The sequence below is a fragment of the Mobula hypostoma genome, chromosome 14 (genome assembly GCF_963921235.1).
Source record: "Mobula hypostoma chromosome 14, sMobHyp1.1, whole genome shotgun sequence".
Classification (NCBI taxonomy): domain Eukaryota; kingdom Metazoa; phylum Chordata; class Chondrichthyes; order Myliobatiformes; family Myliobatidae; genus Mobula; species Mobula hypostoma.
In genome coordinates this window covers 65,288,399-65,309,206 of record NC_086110.1, presented here as the reverse complement: position 1 = coordinate 65,309,206, position 20,808 = coordinate 65,288,399, and the positions used below count along the sequence as shown (strand labels likewise).

Genomic DNA, 20,808 nt, shown 5'->3' with positions numbered 1-20,808 from the left:
TTTCTTCCTCAGAAAGGCATAGAAGTTTGACAGCTTCGACTTGGTGGTCAGGAGCGGGTAACTGAACTTGATGACCTTCAAGTGAAAATGCTCCTTGAATCACAGGGCCTTTTACAGTCCCCTTTTATTAAACAAAGGTATCCAGCAGCTAAATCGAATCAGAGAAAGTACATGGAAAAGAACTGGGCATTAAGCGGAAGGTTTGCAGAAGAGAAAAAGATATTTAAAAATATATTAAACATCACAGTTTAAAAGAAAACTCAAGGTAGTTCAAATGTGTGATTAAACAAGGGGCCCAGCAGAGTGAAACTTGAAAAAACTGTGTTGATCTGAGACACTCTAATGACGTCACAACTTCCCTATAAATATAGGTAGTAGTGTGCAAACATTCAGTGCCTTCCAGGGCTGTCAGCTTTGCATCCTGGTTTAGATATTTCTGCTGGCTTCTCCAGGAAGCTTCCCTACTTTCGGAATCCTCAGCTGGATACTTGGGGTTTCACTATGGCAGGAACAAAACTCCTCTGGTTTGCCTGTCTCTGTGTTGCGGGGATGTGTGTGGTCACAGCCCAGTCATCCAGATCCAAATCAAAAGCTGCCAAAGGTAACCAAGGTCTCGTTCTACATCTGTGTGTGTGTGTGTGTGTGTGTGTGTGTGTGTGTTTGTCTGAACATTTAAAAGTGTCAGCATGACAGTGTGGAGGTAAGACCAATTCTGTGGTGTGTACACGCATGTGTTTGTGTGTACTGTGTTTATGGGGTGGGGCTATAGTTGTAGATGGGCTCAGTAGTGTTTAAAAAGATGTCAGGCATTAGGGATAATAGTCACTCTACAACAGTGCAGTTTATGAAGTCTTCTGAGAGATATGTGTGTGTGTGTGTGTGTGTGTGTGTGTAAGAGAGGAAGTTCCCTCCGCTGTGCACGGATGTGCTTGTATGAGCATATGGACGTGTGAACACGAGTATGTGTGCAATCAAATCCATTTCTGAGTTGTGTACATACATATGTTTGCATATACTGTGATTATGTAGTGGGGGTGCAATTGCTATGGGTCAGTGGAGTTTGGAAAGGAGTCAAGCCGTTAGTATTGAGGATGTCAGGAAGAGGAGTCAGTAGAACATGTAGTTCTGAGTTGCAGGAAGTATGGGATACAGAGAGAGATGATGAGAAATAAATTAAGGGAGTTGGGGATGCAGGAATTCACATTAAAAGGGTTGCCGGACATGGGTGAGAGAGCACAAGTCCGGGTATTTTTAGCGTTTTTAAGGGGTACAGGAGTTTTTTATAGAATATGACGAATAAACAGGAATAGGATACTAGGATGGTCAAAGATGGGAGGGTGAAGTGTAGGTTTGTATATATGTGTGTGTGCGTGCGTGCGTGCGTGCGTGTGTGTGTGTGTGTGTGTAGTGAGGAAGCTTTGTCTATTCAAATCTGCAAGATAAACATCTTATACGCAAAGAGAAAATGTAAAGGGAGTGGAGACACAGAGTCCTGGATTAGGTGTCATGAGAAGACTCTCCAAATATTTGAATATCTCCCCTCCCTGAGTAGAACGTGCTTAAGCGTCGGCAGTAAGGTCAACTTCCAAGTCAACTTACTTTAGAATGGTTTCTCTTGACTCTAGAGTGCTGCAATGTTTTTCTAAGCCTGAGTAAACTGGAAACATTTCTCATTAAATGCTGAGTGAATTGATAGAACCTGGTAGGATGAATGTTGCCGTTGTCCTGAGGAAGGATCTCGGCCTGAGGAAGGGAACCAGCATAAAGAAGAGTCTCGGCCTGATGAAGGGTCTCAGCCTGAAATGTTGCCTGTTTAGACACTGCCTGACCTGTTGAGTTCCTCTAGCATTTTCTGTGGGTTGCTCTGGAGTTCCAGCATCTATAGAACCTCTTGTGTTAACTGCAGCATTCACATAACTCAGCAAACTGGCTTCATTTTCAGTCAGTTTGAAACAGCCGACCCATGTATTCCGGCAGTGGAAAAGGATCGTTTTCAGCAGCTTTTCAACATAAGGGATCTACCCACTAGCAGGAGGTTGGCGGGACTGGATTTTAAATGGCTTATTCTCCCCCTAATTCTGTTTCTCTCCTGTAATGATCAGTTTTTCACCTGCTGGGTTAATGTCGTTCCTAAAGTGTATTGAATTTTTACCAATGTAATTACACATAGTAAAGACATCCATTAGTCTTGCGAGACCATGGCTCTGCGCCTGGAAGGTCTTCACTCTCCAGGGCGCAGGCCTGGGCAAGGTTGTATGGAAGATCAGCAGTTGCCCATGCTGCAAGTCTCCCCTCTCCACAACACCAATGTTGTCCAAGGGAAGGGCATTAGGGCCCATACAGCTTGGCACCGGTGTCGTCGCAGAGCAATGTGTGATTAAGTGCCTTGCTCAAGGACACAACACGTTGCCTCGGCTGGGGCTCGAACTCACGACCTTCAGGTCACTAGTCCAATGCCTTAACCACTTGGCCATGTGCCCACACATAGTGGCTACTTTAATAGGAGCCTCCTATACATAATAAAGTAACCACTGAGTGTACGTTTGTGGTCTTCTGCTACTGGAGGCCATCGATGTGTTGTGCGTTCAGAGATGTTCTTCTGCACACCACTGCTGTAACGTGTGGTTATTTGAGTTCCTATTGCCTTCCTGTCAGCTTGAACCACTCTTGCCATTCTCCTCTGACTTCTCTCCATTAATAAGATGTTTTCATCCACAGGACTACAGCTCACTGGACTTTTTTTTGCACCATTCTCTGTAAACTCTAGTGACTGTTGTGCTGGAAAATCCCAGGAGATCAGCAGTTTCTGAGATACTCAAACCACCCTGTCTGGCGCCAACAATCATTCCATGGTCAAAGTCACTTAGATCACATTTCTTCCCCATTCCGTTGTTTGATCCGAACAATAACTGGACCTCTTGACCTCTTGAATTGCTGCCACATGATTAGCTGATTAGATAGTTGTATTAACAAGGAAATGTACAGGTGTACCTAATAAAGTGGACACTGACTGTAGCCCTAAACATATTTGAAAAAAAATATATGAAAGCATTTGGCCTATTATTAAATGCTGATTACCTTTTAGATCTTGGTTGGACAGTAGCAGAATTCCCAGTGTGACTTCATTGATTTTTCCTAACACTTAGGCTCATTTGTAATGTACTTGCGTAAGTTTGTCAAAAACTTCTGATTGCTGCTACTTTCAATATGCAAAGTAAAGGAATGAAAGCTTGCATTTTAAAGCATTTTTATCCATCCGGGAACATTACTTTCTTTTAATTGTTTCTCCATAGAGCAGGATTTGCATAATTTATTTGGTTTGCAACTTCTGACAATGTATCAACTAATGAATGTGCTGGATGAAGTGCATAAGAATAAGGTTGCTTCTTAGTATTTTCAAGTTCAAATTTAATCGTTGTTCTACCATACTCATTTTATTTATTGAGATACAGCGCTGAATAGCCCCTTGGAGCTGCACTCGGCTCAGCAATCCCCCGATGTAGTCCTAGGCTATTCGCAGGACAGTTTACAATGACCAATTAACCTGCCAACCGGTACGCCTTTGGACTGTGGGAGGAAATCGGAGAACCCAGAGGGTAGAACAGTCAAACTCCTTACAGGAGCAGCAAGGTTTGAACCTGGGTCCCCAGTACTGCGAGGTGTTGTGCTAACCACTACGCTACCGTGCCACCCACGCTTGTGGATAAACAGAACAGCGCTCCTCTGGGCCAAGATACAAAGCACAGTACATACAGTCACACACAGCACAGCATAACACATATAGTTATGGTAGCACGTACAGTACTGAGCAAAACTTTTAAGCACCTTAGATTTTATATATGGTATCATAAGACCATAAGACATAGGAGCAACATTAGGCCATTCAGCCCATCACTGCTCTGCTATTCTATCATGGCTGATCCCAGATCCCACTGAACCCCATGCAGCAGCCTTCTTGCCATATCCTTTGATGCCCTGACCGATCAGGAAACAATCAAGTTCTGTCTTAATATACACACAGACTTGGCCTGCACCACAGACATTCCACAGAATCATTATTCTCTGGTTAAAAAAAAAATCCTCCTTACCTTTGTGCTAAAGGGTGGCCCCTCAGTTTTGAGGCTGTGCGCTCTAGAACTACATATTCCCACCATAGGAAACATCCTCTCCACATCCACCCTATCTAGTCCTTTCAACATTCGGTAGGTTTCAATGAGATCCCCACAAGTTCTTGTGAGTACAGGCCCAAAGCTGCCAAACGCTCCTCATATGTTAACCCCTGCATTCCCAGAATCACCCTTGTGAAATTCCTCTAAATTCTCTCCAATTACAACACATCCTTTCTGAGATATGGGATCCAAAACTGTTGACAATACTCTAAGTGCGGCCGGACGAGTGTTTTATAAAGCCTCAGCATTATCTCCTTGTTTTTATATTCTATTCCCCTTGAAATGAATGCCAACATTGCATTTTCCTTCCCTATCACAGACTTAACCTGTAAATTAACCTTCTGGTAGTCTAGCACAAAGACTTCTGAGTCCATCTGCACCTCTGATGTTTGAACATTCTCCCCATTTAGATAATAGTCCACACCGTTGTTCCTTTTACCAAAATGCATTATCATACATTTCCCAACACTGTACTCCATCTGTTACTTTTTTGCCCATTCTTCCAATTTGTCTAAGTCCTGCTGCAATTACGTTGCTTCCTCAGCACTGTCTACCCCTCTACCTATCATCATGTCATCCGCAAACTTTTCCTCAAGGCCATCAATTCCATTATCTAAATCATTGACAAACAATGTGAAAAGCTGCGGTCCCAATACTGACCCCTAAGGAACACTATTAGTCACCAGCAGCCAAGCAGAAAAGGCCCCTTTTATTCCCACTCATTGCCTCCTGCCTGTCAGCCATTCCACTATCCATGCCAGTATCTTTCCTGTAACGCCATAGGATCTTATCTTGTTGAGCAGACTCAAGTGCGGCACCTTATCAAACACCTTCTGAAAATCCAAGTAAATGACATCCACTGCCTCTCCTTTGTCCACCCTGCTTGAAGAACTCCAACAGATTTGTCAGGCAAGATTTCCCTTTACAGAAATTATGCTGACTTTGACATATTTTATCATTAGTCTCCAATTATCTGGAAACCTCATCCTTAATAACGCCAGCACTTTACTGTTACGAGAATACACATAAAATTAAGATGTTTGCTGGCCTGGGCTAGCATCAGTGGCATCAGCAGTTGGTCTGCCACCTGCCCTCAGGGGAAGGAGAGATAAGGAACAATGGAGCAGCGTCTGGAGATGTGTAATGAAGGGATGTGGGAGGGAGAGCTGTCTGGAGCGGCTCCCCCCCTTTGAACCCTGAACTGTTTGAAGTGATGGACAGGCGATACCCCAGCAGGGGGATAAAAAGGGACAGGTTCGCTAAGACGGACACACGCCACCCGAGGTAACGAGACCCTGGAAGCGGTGCGCCTCTCACGAGTGGTGAGAAGTATCGGACAACGCACAGGGTGGAAAGGTACGATCAGCGGGAACCCGGTGTGTGTCCACCCTTGCCTGGGTGCTGGGTTCACTGCAGGGGATCGACCGCATCTGGAGGAGGGGTCACAGTCGGTGACCTCAGGTGACATCACCAAGGACCCGCCCAAAAGCTGTTTGTGAGCCATCTCGCTGGTCTGTGAGCCATCTTGCTGGTCTGTGAGTGAAGCCGTTCTGAATGATGAGTTGTTCCTATTCTATCTCTCTCTTCCCCCACGTTGTCCACCGCCATGGCAACGATTACTGCGAACTGAACTACTAAACTGGACTGAACTTTGAGTCATTTTGAAATTGGTCATTTACCCCTAGACAACGATAGAGCTTGATTGATGCTGTTATCTTAATTCTGTGCACATGTGTGTTTATCATCACTGAACTGTTGCATTTATTATCCTTTCGATTACTGTGTTGCTTGTTTCTTTAATAAAACTTTCTTAGTTCTAGTACTCCAGACTCCAACTGAGTGATCCATTTCTGCTGGTTTGGCAACCCAGTTACGGGGTACGTAACATTACCAACTACTGAGGTTAGGGTTCCTTTCTTTTGCTTCCATCCCTTAAAGAGTGGAGTGACATTTGCCAGTCCTCCGGGACCATGGCAGGATCAAGTGACCGTTATCTCTTCAGCAACCTCTCTCAGGACTCCAGGATGTAGTCCATCTGGTCCAGGTGACTTATCCACCTTAAAACATTTGAGTTTGCTTAGCACTTTTTCCTTTGTAATAGCAATTGCACTCATTGCTGCTCCCTGACATGCACAAACCTCTGGCACACTGCTAATGTTTCAGATGGTCTGGCCTCCACAGAGCCCTGATCTCAATATCATCGAGGCCGTCTGGGATTATCTGAAGAGGAAGAAGCAAATGAGACAGCCAAAGTCTGTAGAAGAACTGTAGAAGTTATCCAGGATGCTTGGACCAACCTACCAGCCGATTTTTGTATAAAGCTGCACGACAGTGTACCGAAGAAAATTGATGAAACTTTAAAGGCAAAGGGTGGTTGCACCAAATTTGGATTTGAATTAGTTTTTTACTGTTTATTGTTCTTTATATTAAATTTTCTGATATTAAGAAACTTTTCTTTTCATTATTTTTGGAAGCATCTTCGCTTTACAGCATTTTTTTCCGTGTGCCTAAGACTTTTGCGCAGAACTGTACAGATTCAAAATAGAGCACAAGTCCTGGAGTGGCATGGCCTGAGAATCGATGGTGCATGGGATGCTGAAATGAAGCCACGTTTCTACAAGAACATGCACACAGCGGTTCCCCATCTTGCGCTGGGTCAGCCATAGACAAACGCTGATCCAGCTTGTCTTCCAGGAAGCAAACACTGGCGAGTAGCCCAATGGGAGAGCTGGCCTGCAGGGTGCAGCCACCAACCCAGAATTCCCCCAGTGTTTCTGTTCTCTACCAGGCTGCCTCCCCTCCTGCGGCTGTAACAGGCAACGCCATGGTATGAGGGTCTGGTCACGCACAGCAACTGCGGCCAAGCAGCCCCACTGCCGTCGGTCTCACCAATGAACCAATGAACCAAATTTGTCATATTTTGTTTATTTCTACAGTGCCACTGCATTCAGGATAACCTGATGTGTCACTCGCTGCATTAGATTTGAAGTGTTGTCACAAACCTAATGTAGAAAGCCTGAGATTCAATATAAGCACTGCAGGAGATACCGTAGCATTAGGACAAGGACTGTTATGATGGGAAACAGCTTGTTCACCCAGGCGGTGAAACAACTCAGCTCCCTGCCACTACCCAGGTCTCATCACGCATGAAGTGCCTGTAGTGTTACACTGTTCACTTTTTAACTTGGGACATAAATACGTATCATTATTTATTAATTTATTTACGGTAATATTACCTTATTTATTCTGTACTGTATTCATGCTACATGTCTTTCTGGTTGCTGTTTACTCCCTTTTTTAATTGCTGTTTTGTGCAATTCTGTTCAGGGTCAACTGGCTCTGCAGCCCGCAGTCAACAATCGACACAACGCTAAGTTGAACTGAACTGAACTGAACATTTAGACCATTTCAATGACTCTGTGATCTGGTGATTCATATTCTGTGCTTTTTGTTGTTTTTTGTCATTTGCTCAATTTGTTCTTTGTTTTGCTCTTTGGGTGTTTGACGTTTTCTTTGAACGGGTTCCATGGTGTTTCTTTGTTTCGTGGTTGTCTGTGGGAGGATGAATCTCAGGGTTGTGTACTGCATGAATACCTTGATAATAAATGTACTTTGTTGTGCACCTTGGTCTGTTGTTTCGTTTGGCAGTATACATCTATTCCGTTAAATGACAATGAAATTGGCCTTAACCTGACTTGACTTAATAACCTGATGTACCTTTCACTGCTGTAGTTTTGGAGTGTAGTCACCCACTTAATATGTAAAACTTGATATTCAATATAAGTAGTGCAATTTTCATATTATCAATGTGATGATTTGGTAATCTGCCTTAGGTGGCAAAATCAAAGTGGAGTGTATTGTCACGTGCACGAGTACATGTATGTATAAATGCAATGAAAAACATAATTGAAGCAGCATCACAGGCACATAGCATTATCTAAGTAGTATTCCCTAGAAAAGATTCAGATTTGTTTATTTATCACATGCACATTGGAACGTACAGTCAACTGCATCGTTCCCATTAACAATCAACAGAACCTTTGCTGGGAACAGCCTATAAGCGTCATCACACATCCCAGCACCAAAATAAAATGCTGACAATTAAACATATCATTCAATATATACTAAACAATAATTAAATACAGTTGTTGCAACAAAAACACAATTGGAACAGGGGGAAAAAGGCCCATTTTAGCTCAAAGTGATCAGAGTGGTCATTAGAGTTTTGAATTTTAAGCTGGAGTGGTGATTAGGATTTTGCTGGTTGATCTAAGACATGAATGGCTGAAGGAAAGTAGCTGTTCTTGAACATGGTGGTGTGGGTCTTCCTGCTTCTGTACCTCCTGCCCAATGGTAGGTGTGAGAAGATGGCATGGTGGCATGATCTAGATGGTTGGGATCTTTGATGAGTCCTGAAGAAGGGTCTCAGATTGAAACATCAAAGGTTTATTCATTTCCAAAGATGCTGCCTGACCTGTTGAGTTCCTGTGGCTCTTTGTATGTGTTGCTTTGATGATAGATGTTGCCTTTTTGAGGAGGTAATTATAATGAGATAAAGATTTAATGGGACATCTTGGAAAAGTTGCCTTGCTTTTCCTCAAAATAGCATCAAAGGATCACTTATATTCCACCACGTGAGTAAGTGGGGCCTGGGTCATATTCCCATTGTCAGTACGGCACTCCTTCAGCTGGAGAGCATGTCAAGCTGCTCACCAGCAACTTTGATGTATGTTGCTCAAGTTAGTCTGTTGTGTTTCTAAAACAAACGATATTTCAACCCAGTGAAGACACACGCTCAACAATTCAGGAATAGCTTCTTCCCCTCTGCTCTGTGATTTCTGAATGGACTTTGAATCCAAGACCTACCTCACTACTTTTTTTATTTCTATTTTTGCACTACTTAATTAATTTAACTGTTTAAGATACATACTGTATATACTTACTGTAATTCATGGCTTTTCCCTCTATTATTATGTATTGCATTGTACTGCTACTACAAAGACAACAAATTTCACACATATGCTAGTGATATTAAACCTGATTCTGATTCATATTTTATGAATGTGCTGCCCAATCTCAACCTTCATCCTGTGACACCAATTAGTGAAAGATCTGTGGAAGGATAAAATGGAATTAGGGTAGGATTTCATAGACAGAGGTGCTTGATGCATGGGTGCATGGCATCAGTGGGACTACGAGTCTGTTTCCACACGGACACCGAGCATTATGTACCACTAAACCCCACAAGATCATTAGAGTGTTTAACTTTCAGTCAAGCATCGTGGGTGCATTATAGGTCAGAGCATGAACGTGGAGTCACTAGCAGTTGTATAACCACACTGAGAACAGGATAAAGTGCTAGAACATGTCAAAGTTAAGAAAGAGGATGTTTTGGAACTTTCATAAAAACTTCAGGATAGATAAGCCCCTGGTGCTGGACAAGAAATATCCGAGGTTACCATGGGAAGTGAGAGAATAGAGTGCTGTGCTTCTGGCAATGATCTTTGCATCATCACTGGCCACAGGAGTAGTTCCAGAAAATTGTTGGATCTATCCACCAAAAGTCATTCCTTTGTTCAGGAAGGTAATAGGGATAATCCTGGGAATTATAGACCAGCAAGCCTTACATCAGTGATGGGTAAACTATTGGAGAGGATTCTTAGAGACAGGATTTATGTATGTTTGCAGTAGCATAGCTTGCTCAGGGATTATCAGCATGGTTTTGTGAGGGACAGGCCTTGGCTTGTGAGCCTTATTGATCTCAAGGAAGTGACAAAACAAATTGATGAAGGTAGATCAGTGGGTATTGAAAGGCCTAGCGAGAGCGGATACGGAGAAGATGTTCCTGTATGGGTGATTCCAGGAGCAAACGGCACAGCCTCTGAACAGATGGATGTCCATTCAGAACAGATATGAGAAAGATGTTTTTTAGCCAGAGAGTGGTGAGTCTGTGGAATTCATTGCCATGGATGGCAGTGGAAGCCAAGTCATTGAGTATACCTAAAGAGGTTGAGCGGTTAATAAAAATTCAGCCACTTTGCTCCAAGTAGGATGTCACATACAGGCCAAGCAGGATTTCTTGACTAGTCAGAGTGTCAAAGGTTATGGGAGAAGGCAGAGAATCGGGTTGAGACGGGTAATAAGTCAGCCAGGATGACATTGCAGAGCAGCCTCAATGGGCCAAATGGCCACAATTCTGCTCCAATGTTATTGTGGTCTTATGGATATGGTGTATATGATAAGCTCATTCAGCAAGTCAGGAGGCATGGCATCCAGGGAAACCTGGCTGTGTGGATTTGGCATTGGCTTGTGCACAAAGGGCACTGAGTGGCAGTAGATGAAGTGTATTCTGACTGGCGGTCAATGACTAGTGGTGGTCCACAGGGATCAGTTCTGGGACCCCTTCTCTTTGTGACTTTTATAAATGACTTGGATGAAGGAATGGAAGAGTGGGTTGATAAGTTTGCATATTACATGAAGGTTAGTGGTGTTCTGGATGGTGTAGATGGCAGTCATAAGTTACAACCGGACATTGATAGGATGCAGAGCTGGACTGAGGAGTGGCAGATGAAGTTCAATACAGAAAAGTATGAAGTGATTCACTTTGAAAAGTAGAATTTGAAGACAGAATACAGGGTTAATGGCAGGCTACTCAGCAGTGTGGAGGAACAAAGGGATCTTGCGGTCCGCATCCACAGATCCCTCAAAGTTGATAGGGTGGTTACGGAGGAGTATGGTATGTTGGCCATCATTAATTGGAGGATTGAGTTCAAGAGATATGAGGTAATATTGCAGCTCTATAAAAGATGGCACCTGTGCAGAGGGAGTCAGGGGCAACATTTCAATCTGAAGACCCATCAGATGATCTGTTCAAACAGTACTTTCTCCTGTTTTTAATTTCAGGTTTCGAGCATTTGCATGTTTAAATCTTTTTGTTCCAATCTGAAATTGACACAGTGTTGCTGAAGGAAGAGAATACAGAGCCTTATCAAGGACAAGATGTTGTTCCTGAAACTTACAAAGAGCTATATTCAGGCTTATGACTATGAATAGTGAGGGTTGTCTTAATCCATCTGGTTCACACATTGGGAGAAAATATGGCATTTACTTGTAGTAAGAAAGATCCACCTTGTGGAACAATGCATGAACTGCATAACTTACAGGATGAGAAATTATTATACACTGGATCAGTGCATTGGTGCTACGATGCATTGACCAACACTGCAAAATTCTGTTGTGCATTAGACCCACGTCTATGTTGTTAGGCCCTGTTGATTTCATGATTCAGAGACTCTTCAGAAATTTGTAGTTATGATCACTGCTGCCATCAGGAAGAAGTTATGGGAGCCTCAGTTCTCACACCACCAGGTTCAGGAACAGTTATTACCTCTCAACCATCAGTCTCTTGAAACAAAATAGATAATTTCACTCAATTTCACTTGCCCTATCTCTGAAATATTCCCACAACCTATGGACTCACTTTCAAGGACTCTTCATCTCAAGTCCTTGATGTTTATTGCTTAGTAATTATTATTATTTATTTATTTTTGTATTGGTGCAATTTGTTGACACAATTGGCACACTGTTTGAAATGCTCATGTTGTTGTGGTCTTCCATTGATTCTATTCTGGACATTGAGTATGCCCCCAAGAAAATGAATCTCAGGGTTGTATATGGTGATATATATGAACTTTGATAATAAATTAACTGAACTTTATTGGATGTTTGTAACAATAAGAAATAACGGTAACCGACTCACTCTTCTGTAAGAGAGAATGAGAAAGTGAAGAAGAATAAAGAACAAAGAAAATGAAATTGTGCTTGTCCTAAACTAAAAACTAGCTCACTAGAGAGGTAAAGCACATTCCAATGATAAGATGCAAGCCTGTGAAATAGGTTCAAGTTGTGTGACATCTGCTGCAGAAAACTGAAGCTTCCAAAAAAATACAGCATCAGCTAAACTACACTTATAGGAAAATTCACTGAACAATTGCACACAATAAAAAATAGGTAATGTTAAACTATGAAAAAAATAACAATTGTACACTCTAATCCATCAAAGCCTTGTTAGAGCCACACACAAGAGACTGCAGATACTGGAATCTGAAGGAATACACAAAGAGCTGGAAGAACTCAGTAGGCCAGGCAGCATCAGTGGGAGATAATCAACAGTTGACGTTTCAGGTCAAAACCTTTCATCTGGTCCAGATGAAAGGTCTCAACCCGAGGTATTGACTGTGCCCTTCCCTCCACAGATGCTGCCTGATCTATTGAGTTTCTCTGGAGGTATTTCCTGCCAGTGTAGTTTGTGTGGAAGTTCAGAGAGGTAATGTACAGGTTTGCAGTTGGGTTTGGTTATGGTCAGTTGATTTGGAGATGATTCATCAAATTCAGGCTGAAGAGGGGTTTGGCGTGGTGAGGGGGAGATCTTCACAACTTCAGAGTTGTAGACTTATTGGGAACTCAGAGGTTTTTTTATTGCCAGAGGGGGAGATTTGAGCACATCTTTGAGAAGGTGGGGGATTAGTGACTGCATATGCTGATATCTGGAGCAATATACAAACTGCTGATGGAACTAAGTAGGTCAATGTTTCTAGTTAAGACCCTTCATCTAGATTCCATCATTTCCTTATCAGTACCACCAGGTTCAATGACAGCTTCTACTCTGCTGTTATAAGACTTTTGAATGGTTCCCTAGGCAGATAAGGTGGAACCTTAAATCCACGCTTCACTTCATCATGATCTTGCTGTTGGCGAGCACTGGCAATAATGGAATTGAAGTGCAGAGAAAAGACAGACTCCCATGTAGAGATGGCAAACAGAGTTCATACTTGGGAATTCCTACAGAACATCGGTGGCTAAGGGAAGTCTCCTTAAAAAGTACAGGTGACAGAATAGTTCAGAACCCCCGAGCCTATAAAAATAATCTTAATAAGGTTAAACCATTAATCTTGGCCCGAAACATTGATTGTACTTCTTCCTATAGATGCTGCCCGGCCTGATGCGTTCCACCAGCATTTTGTGTGTGTTGCTTGAATTTCCAGCATCTGCAGATTTCTTCCTGTAAACAATTAACGATATTAGTTAAACAACAATTAACCAATTCAGGTGCTCTACAAAGGGTAGCACAACAGCGACTTGGGTTCAATTCCTGCTGCTGCCTGTTAGGAGTTTGTACATTCTCCCCGCGTTGTTTCCCTCCGGGTACTCTGGTTTATTCCCACAGTCCAAAGACCTACTGGTTGGCAAGTTTATTGGTCTCTGTAAATTGTCCTGTGATTAGGCTAGGGTTGAATCAAGATTGCTGGGCAACGTGGCAAGAAGGGCCTAAAAGGCCTATTCCACACTGATGACAACAAATAAAAAAACCTTGGAGTCCAATGCTCTCTGGCCCCACACAGGCTGGAGGAGCTCATTACACCGGCACCTTATCCTATATTTGGACTGCACTTTCTCCGTAGCTATTCAGAATCAGAATCAGGTTTATTATCACCGGCATGTGACGTGAAATTTGTTAACTTAGCAACAGCAGTTCAATACATAATCTAGCAGACAGAGAAAATATAATAATAATAAATAAAATAAAACATAATAATGAATAAACAAGTAAATCAATTACATATATTGAATAGATTTATTAAAAATGTGCAAAAACAGAAATGCTGTATATTTAAAAAAGTGAGGTAGTGTCCAAAGCTTCAATGTCCATTTAGGAATCAGATGGCAAAGGGGAAGAAGCTGTTCCTGAATCGCTGAGTATGTGCCTTCAGGCTTTTGTACCTCCTACCTGATGGTAACAGTGAGAAAAGAGCATGCCCTGGGTGCTGGAGGTCTTTAATAATGGATGCTGCCTTTCTGAGACACCGCTCCCTAAAGATATCCTGGGTACTTTGTAGGCTAGTGCTCAAGATGGAGCTGACTAGATTTACAACCTTCTTCAGCTTCTTTCGGTCCTGTGCTGTAGCCCCTCCATACCAGACAGTGATGCAGCCTGTCAGTATGCTCTCCAAGGTGCAACTATAGAAGTTTTTGAGTGTATTTGTTTACGCTTTATTCTGCATTGTTATTGTTTTGCCTTGTTCTACCTCAATGTAATATGTAATGATTTAATCTGTATGAACAGTATGCAAGACAAGTATTTCACTATATCTTGGACAATGTGACAATAATAAACCAATTGCAATTCCAATTACAAGTTCACCTCTAATCACAGTGTGGATAACTGAGTATAGTGTTACCCTTGATGCTGTGGAAAGATATGATGATTCCTATCTTCAGTTCTAGATAATTATTCTTTGCAAGTTTAGAGGCAAACATGTTAAACATACAACGAACACACATAAAAGTTGCTGGTGAACGCAGCAGGCCAGGCAGCATCTCTAGGAAGAGGTGCAGTCGACGTTTCAGGCCGAGACCCTTCGTCAGAACTAACTGAAGGAAGAGTGAGTAAGGGATTTGAAAGTTGGAGGAGGAGGGGGAGATCCAAAATAATAGGAGAAGACAGGAGGGGGAGGGATAGAGCCAAGAGCTGGACAGGTGATTGGCAAAAGGGACACGAGAGGATCATGGGACAGGAGGTCCGGGAAGAAAGACAAGGGGGGGAGGACCCAGAGGATGGGCAAGGGGTACATTCAGAGGGACAGAGGGATAAAAAGGAGAGTGAGAGAAAGAATGTGTGTGTAAAAATAAGTAACAGATGGGGTACGAGGGGAGGTGGGGCATTAGCGGAAGTTAGAGAAGTCGATGTCCATGCCATCAGGTTGGAGGCTACCCAGACAGAATATAAGGTGTTGTTCCTCCAACCTGAGTGTGGCTTCATCTTTACAGTAGAGGAGGCCGTGGATAGATATGTCAGAATGGGAATGGGATGTGGAATTAAAATGTGTGGCCACTGGGAGATCCTGCTTTCTCTGGCGGTCAGAGCATAGGTGTTCAACAAAGCGCTCTCCCAGTCTGCGTCGGGTCTCGCCAATATATAAAAGGCCACATCGGGAGCACTGGACACAGTATATCACCCCAGCCGACTCACAGGTGAAGTGTTGCCTCACCTGGAAGGACTGTTTGGGGCCCTGAATGGTGGTAAGGGAGGAAGTGTAAGGGCATGTGTAGCACTTGTTCCACTTATACGGATAAGTGCCAGGAGGGAGATCAGTGGGGAGGGATGGGGGGAACGAATGGACAAGGGAGTCGCGTTGGGAGCGATCCCTGCGGAATGCAGAGAAAGGGGGGGAGGGAAAGATGTGCTTAGTGGTGGGATCCCGTTGGAGGTGGCGGAAGTTATGGAGAATAATATGTTGGACCCTAAGGCTGGTGGGGTGGTAGGTGAGGACCAGGGGAACCCTATTCCTAGTGGGGTGGTGGGAGGATGGAGTGAGAGCAGATGTACGTGAAATGGGGGAGATGCGTTTGAGATGAGAGTTACACATTTTAATTCCACATCCCATTCCCATTCTGACATGTCTATCCACGGCCTCCTCTACTGTAGAGATGAAGCCACACTCAGGTTGGAGGAACAACACCTTATATTCTGTCTGGGTAGCCTCCAACCTGATGGCATGAACATCGACTTCTCTAACTTCCGCCAATGCCCCACCTCCCCCTCGTACCCCATCTGTTACTCATTTTTATGCACACATTCTTTCTCTCACTCTCCTTTTTCTCCCTCTGTCCCTCTGAATATACCCCCTGCCCATCCTCTGGGTCCTCCCCCCCTTGTCTTTCTTCCCAGACCTCCTGTCCCATGATCCTCTCGTATCCCTTTTGCCAATCACCTGTCCAGCTCTTGGCTCCATCCCTCCCCCTCCTGTCTTCTCCTGTCATTTTGGATCTCCCCCTCCCCCTCCCACTTTCAAATCCCTTACTCACTCTTCCTTCAGTTAGTCCTGACGAAGGGTCTGGGCCTGAAACGTCGACTGCACCTCTTCCTACAGATGCTGCCTGACCTGCTGCGTTCACCAGCAACTTTTATGTGTGTTGCTTGAATTTCCAGCATCTGCAGAATTCCTATTGTAAACATACAATGATTTTTTTTTTCTGGTTAAACCACAGGTAAAGACAATTTGAGAAATGAGATTGACAAGCTGTGGCGGGAAGTAAACTTGCTTAAGGAAACACAGGCACTGCAGACTGGTGAGTCACGCACTGGGGGGAGGATGGCATAATGCTGGGGTCAGTGTTGTTCCCAGTACCAGTCTACTGCTATTCCAACTACGGGAGCCACAGTGGTGTAGCTGTTAGTGCAACACTTCACAGCGCCGTAAATCCGAGTTCAATTCCCACCATTTGTACATTCTCCCCGTGACTGTCTGTAAGGGTTTCCTCCGGGTGCTCCGGTTTCCTTCCACATCCCAAAGACACACGGTTAAGGTTCGTAAGTTGTGGGCATGCTATGTTGGCACTGGAAGTGTGGCAACGTTTGCGGGCTGCCTCCAGCACGATGCTTAACTGCTGCGTTGGTCTTAGATGTATCCGATGCATTTCACGATATGTTTCGATGCACACGTGACAAATAAAGCTAATTTATAACATTATATGGACTAGATGGGCTGAAAGGCCTGATTCTGTGCTGTATTTTTCCTTGATTCTATGAGTCTGTAAAAGCTAGTAATAAATTCAGCACAGACTAGATGGGCTGAAAGGCCTGATTCTGTGCTGTATTTTTCCTTGATTCTATGAGTCTGTAAAAGCTAGTAATAAATTCAGCACAGACTAGATGGGCTGAAAGGCCTGTTTCTTTGCTGTAGTGCACTATAACACTCTGTCTGTAATCTTTCAGTGGCATTGCTGCCAATCCTACTGCCATTCCTGATACCAACCATCACAACTCCTCCATCTAGTGTCTGCCACTCATGATCTTTTGCTGCTTCATCTGAGGTGTTTAACAGCCATCTCCAGAATGACTTCACTGCCATTCTCGGTATCAGCTACTCCTCCCTGTGCCAATAAAACACCATAATCCAATATGTTTAAGACATTATTGATGCTGGACTGGCAGATTTTTTAAAATTCTAGATATTATTATCAGTTAATACTCCAAACTTTCCAATTCACTGTTTTTAAAGATATTACACCATGCAGTAACATATTAAATGTTCTCAAAAAGCAGGTGGGTCATAGGGAGGTGTGGGAAACGGAACCAGGGCTGGCAGGAACCACTGACACAGTGAGTTTAAAGGGAAATAGGAACTGGGTCGCTGGAGAATCCAGTTTGCCAAATATTAGACCATTGGGAACTCTGAACAACTGGAAAGTGGGTTATCAGAGATTTGCTCTGTTACCTCTCCAGTGGGAGTATTACTCTCATTACTGATAAAAAAAACCCACCATTGCTCCATATCAGAATGTTGTCTCAACTTTGGACATCAACTATTTCAGATTCTGTGGTGGGGAAGTCATAATGAAGGACTGTGGTGCCGACAGCAGCATCTTCAATTGAGTAGGGGTCTTTTCTGCACAGCCAGGGCACTGCTTCCATCAGAGAGGGCCTCACCCTACTCCCAGGACACTGCCTCCACATGGTGACATCCTCACCCTGCTCCCAGGACACTGCCTCCACATGGTGAGGTCCTCACCCTGCTCCCAGGACACTGCCTCCACATGGTGAGGTCCTCACCCTGCTCCCAGTCCACTGCCTCCACATGGTGAGGTCCTCACCCTGCTCCCAGTCCACTGCCTCCACATGGTGAGGCCCTCACCCTGCTCCCAGTCCACTGCCTCCACATGGTGAGGCCCTCACCCTGCTCCCAGTCCACTGCCTCCACATGGTGAGGCCCTCACTCTGCTCCCAGTCCACTGCCTCCACATGGTGAGGCCCTCACCCTGCTCCCAGTCCACTGCCTCCACATGGTGAGGCCCTCACCCTGCTCCCAGTCCACTGCCTCCACATGGTGAGGCCCTCACCCTGCTCCCAGTCCACTGCCTCCACATGAGGTGAGGTCCTTACTGAACTCCTAGGACACTGTCTGCATCTGAGGATAGTTCCTCACCACACTCCCAGAACACTGCCTCTATATGAGGAGAGGTCCTCAGTGCATTGCCAGGGCACTTCTTCCATCTGAGGAGAGGTCCTCACCCCACTCACAAGATACTATCTTTTGTGAATACAACTCAGTTTGTCTTCTTTTGTACATTGGTTTTTGTGGAGTTGTTCATTGATTCTATTGTACTTCTTTGTTCTACTGTGAAAGCCTGCAAGAAAGTGATTCTCAGTGTAGTATACGGTGACATACAGTTTCTATACTTTGATAATAAATTTGCTTTGAAACGTTGAAAAGCATAACATAAATTAAAGATCATTTTCTCTCCTCACAGTCTGCTTGAAAGGGACAAAAGTTCACAAGAAGTGTTACCTGGCATCCAAAGGCAGAAAGAGCTTCCACGCCGCCAATGAAGACTGCATCGCCCAAGGAGGAACCTTGAGCGTCCCCCGTGACAGTGACGAGAACAACTCTCTCCGCAGCTATGCCAAGAAGAGCCTGAGCGGGGCTAGAGACTTCTGGATTGGAGTCAACGACATGACTTCCGAGGGCAAGTTTGTCGATGTGAATGGAATGGGGATTAGCTACTTTAACTGGGACCGTAACGAGCCACGTGGCGGGTCCAGGGAGAACTGCGCTGCAACATCCATTGGCGGCCAAGGCAAATGGTCGGATGAAGTGTGCCGTAATGAGAAGAGCTATATCTGTGAATACCTCATTCCCTAAAGCAGCTTTAATAACAGTCATCTCCAGAGCAGTTATGTCATTACCGTTAGGCATTTATTTTTCAATTGAAGGTGTTAAAATAAGTTCTTAAAGGATGTACAGGTTTAAAATACACCAAACAGTGAGGGATGGAAACTAATGCTCGGCAGTCACACATCACTAAAGCTGTCCATATTTTTAAACATTTGTCCACATTATTTCCAATGTCACATTTAATATCCTTCCTTATTTGTCCCTGGCACAGTATGGTTTTTGCTAGATCATTTCAGCGGTCTGGAGTCACATCTGACAACATGAGTCTTTAGTAAACAATCCCGTACTTTCATAGCGACTATTATGAATGCCCACGTTTAATTCCAGATGTATTCAGTTATCTGAATTTAAATTTCTCCAGCTATCATGGTTGGACTCAAACTCATCTCAGCAATTTGGCTGGTCAGGCTTCTTAACCATTATGCTGCCATAGTGTTGTTCCACACCAAATGGAAGTGAATAGCAGGCAGTATCACCTTCAAGCTTGTTTTCCTTCCTCTCCCTCCTCCTTCTTATTCCAGCATCTTCCCCCTTCCTTTAAAGTCCTAATGAAGGGTCTCAATCTGAAATGTCAACTGTTGATTCCTTTCCATAGATGCTGCCTGGTCTGTTGAGTTCCTCCAGCATTTTTTATGTGTTGCTCTGGATTTCCAGCATCTACAGAATCTCCTGTGTTTGTGAAGGGCCATTAAGTGGACTACCCTTGCAATGTTTCTGTGCTAAAAGCCTAATTCATTTTTAGGATTTTAAACACAAGAGATTTTGCAGAAGTTGGAAACCCAGTGTAACATAAAAAATGCTGGAGGAACTCAGCAGGTTAGGCAGCACCTATGGACAGGTATAAAGAGTTGATACTTCAGGCCGAAAGTTCATCAGGAAGGGTCTCGGCCCAAAATATTGACTCCTTCTTCCTCTCCATAGATGCTGCCTGACCTGCTGATCTCCAGCATTTTGTGTGAGATTTAAGATTGCTTTTATTTTTATATGGATATTTGACAGTGTTCACTCTCTTTAGCACTGTTTGTTAGAAATACAGCATTCTGATTAATCAGAATTTTAGACTCTGATTATGTCTTGATGCGATGGCCCAAGTTTGCTTTTTACAAATCCCAAGCCATTTTAGCAGAGTCTTACCAAATCCACTTTAAGGTTACTATCCTTGTTTATTCAAGGAATTACGTCCCATGCAATGCCTTAAGTGCTTCTAGGCTAATTTTTCAACAGTGCAATTTTAACAAACAAAGCTTTTCTTCTTTACACCTTCTATGTAAGTAAATCAATACAAATGCATCACCACAGTCTGGAGATCCCTTGGGGAAGTTGCTTGTTTCTATAGTTTCGGAGTTTGCCACCTCAGAGATACCACACGTAAGCTTTTAATAAATCTTTGATGAATCACAATGAAATGAATCTCAAGGTAGTATATGCTGGCATATTCATACTTCAATAAAAAGTTTGCTTTGACTCTGACTTGATGAGATTATTCAAGTCATGTCAATCAAAAAGTAACAGAGTTACACAAAGCAGAAACCAGCCTTTCACTCATTGCTGTTCATCAATCAGCTATGAACACGAACCCTGATTAATTCTCATAATGTTCTTATCATCTCCACCTGGATTTCCTACTCACTTACTTGCAAGGGACAGTTTACAGTGACCAATTAATCTACCAACCCACATTGTTTTTGGGATGTGGGAAGAAACTAGGGAGCCCAGAGGAAGCACGCTCAATCACAGGGAGATCACTTAGACTCCACACAGAGAGAAACGGAGATTAGTTTCCTGGATCTGTGAAGTAGCATGTAAACCAGATACTCCACTCTACTGCCCTTTGAAAACCACAAAGCAAAGGTACTAAAAAAAGCTGAAGGAATACCAATATTCTGCAATATTTCAAACTGAAT

General features: G+C 43.6%; 1 protein-coding gene across 1 annotated transcript; it reads left to right on the top strand.

Moving 5' to 3' along the window:
* Positions 1 to 501: 501 nt before the first annotated feature.
* Positions 502 to 18,871, top strand: clec3a (C-type lectin domain family 3, member A). Its single transcript, XM_063067510.1, has 3 exons — positions 502 to 601; positions 16,218 to 16,298; positions 18,480 to 18,871. Exons 1-3 carry the CDS (start codon positions 502 to 504, stop codon positions 18,869 to 18,871), a joined length of 573 nt encoding a protein of 190 aa, XP_062923580.1.
* Positions 18,872 to 20,808: the final 1,937 nt, after the last annotated feature.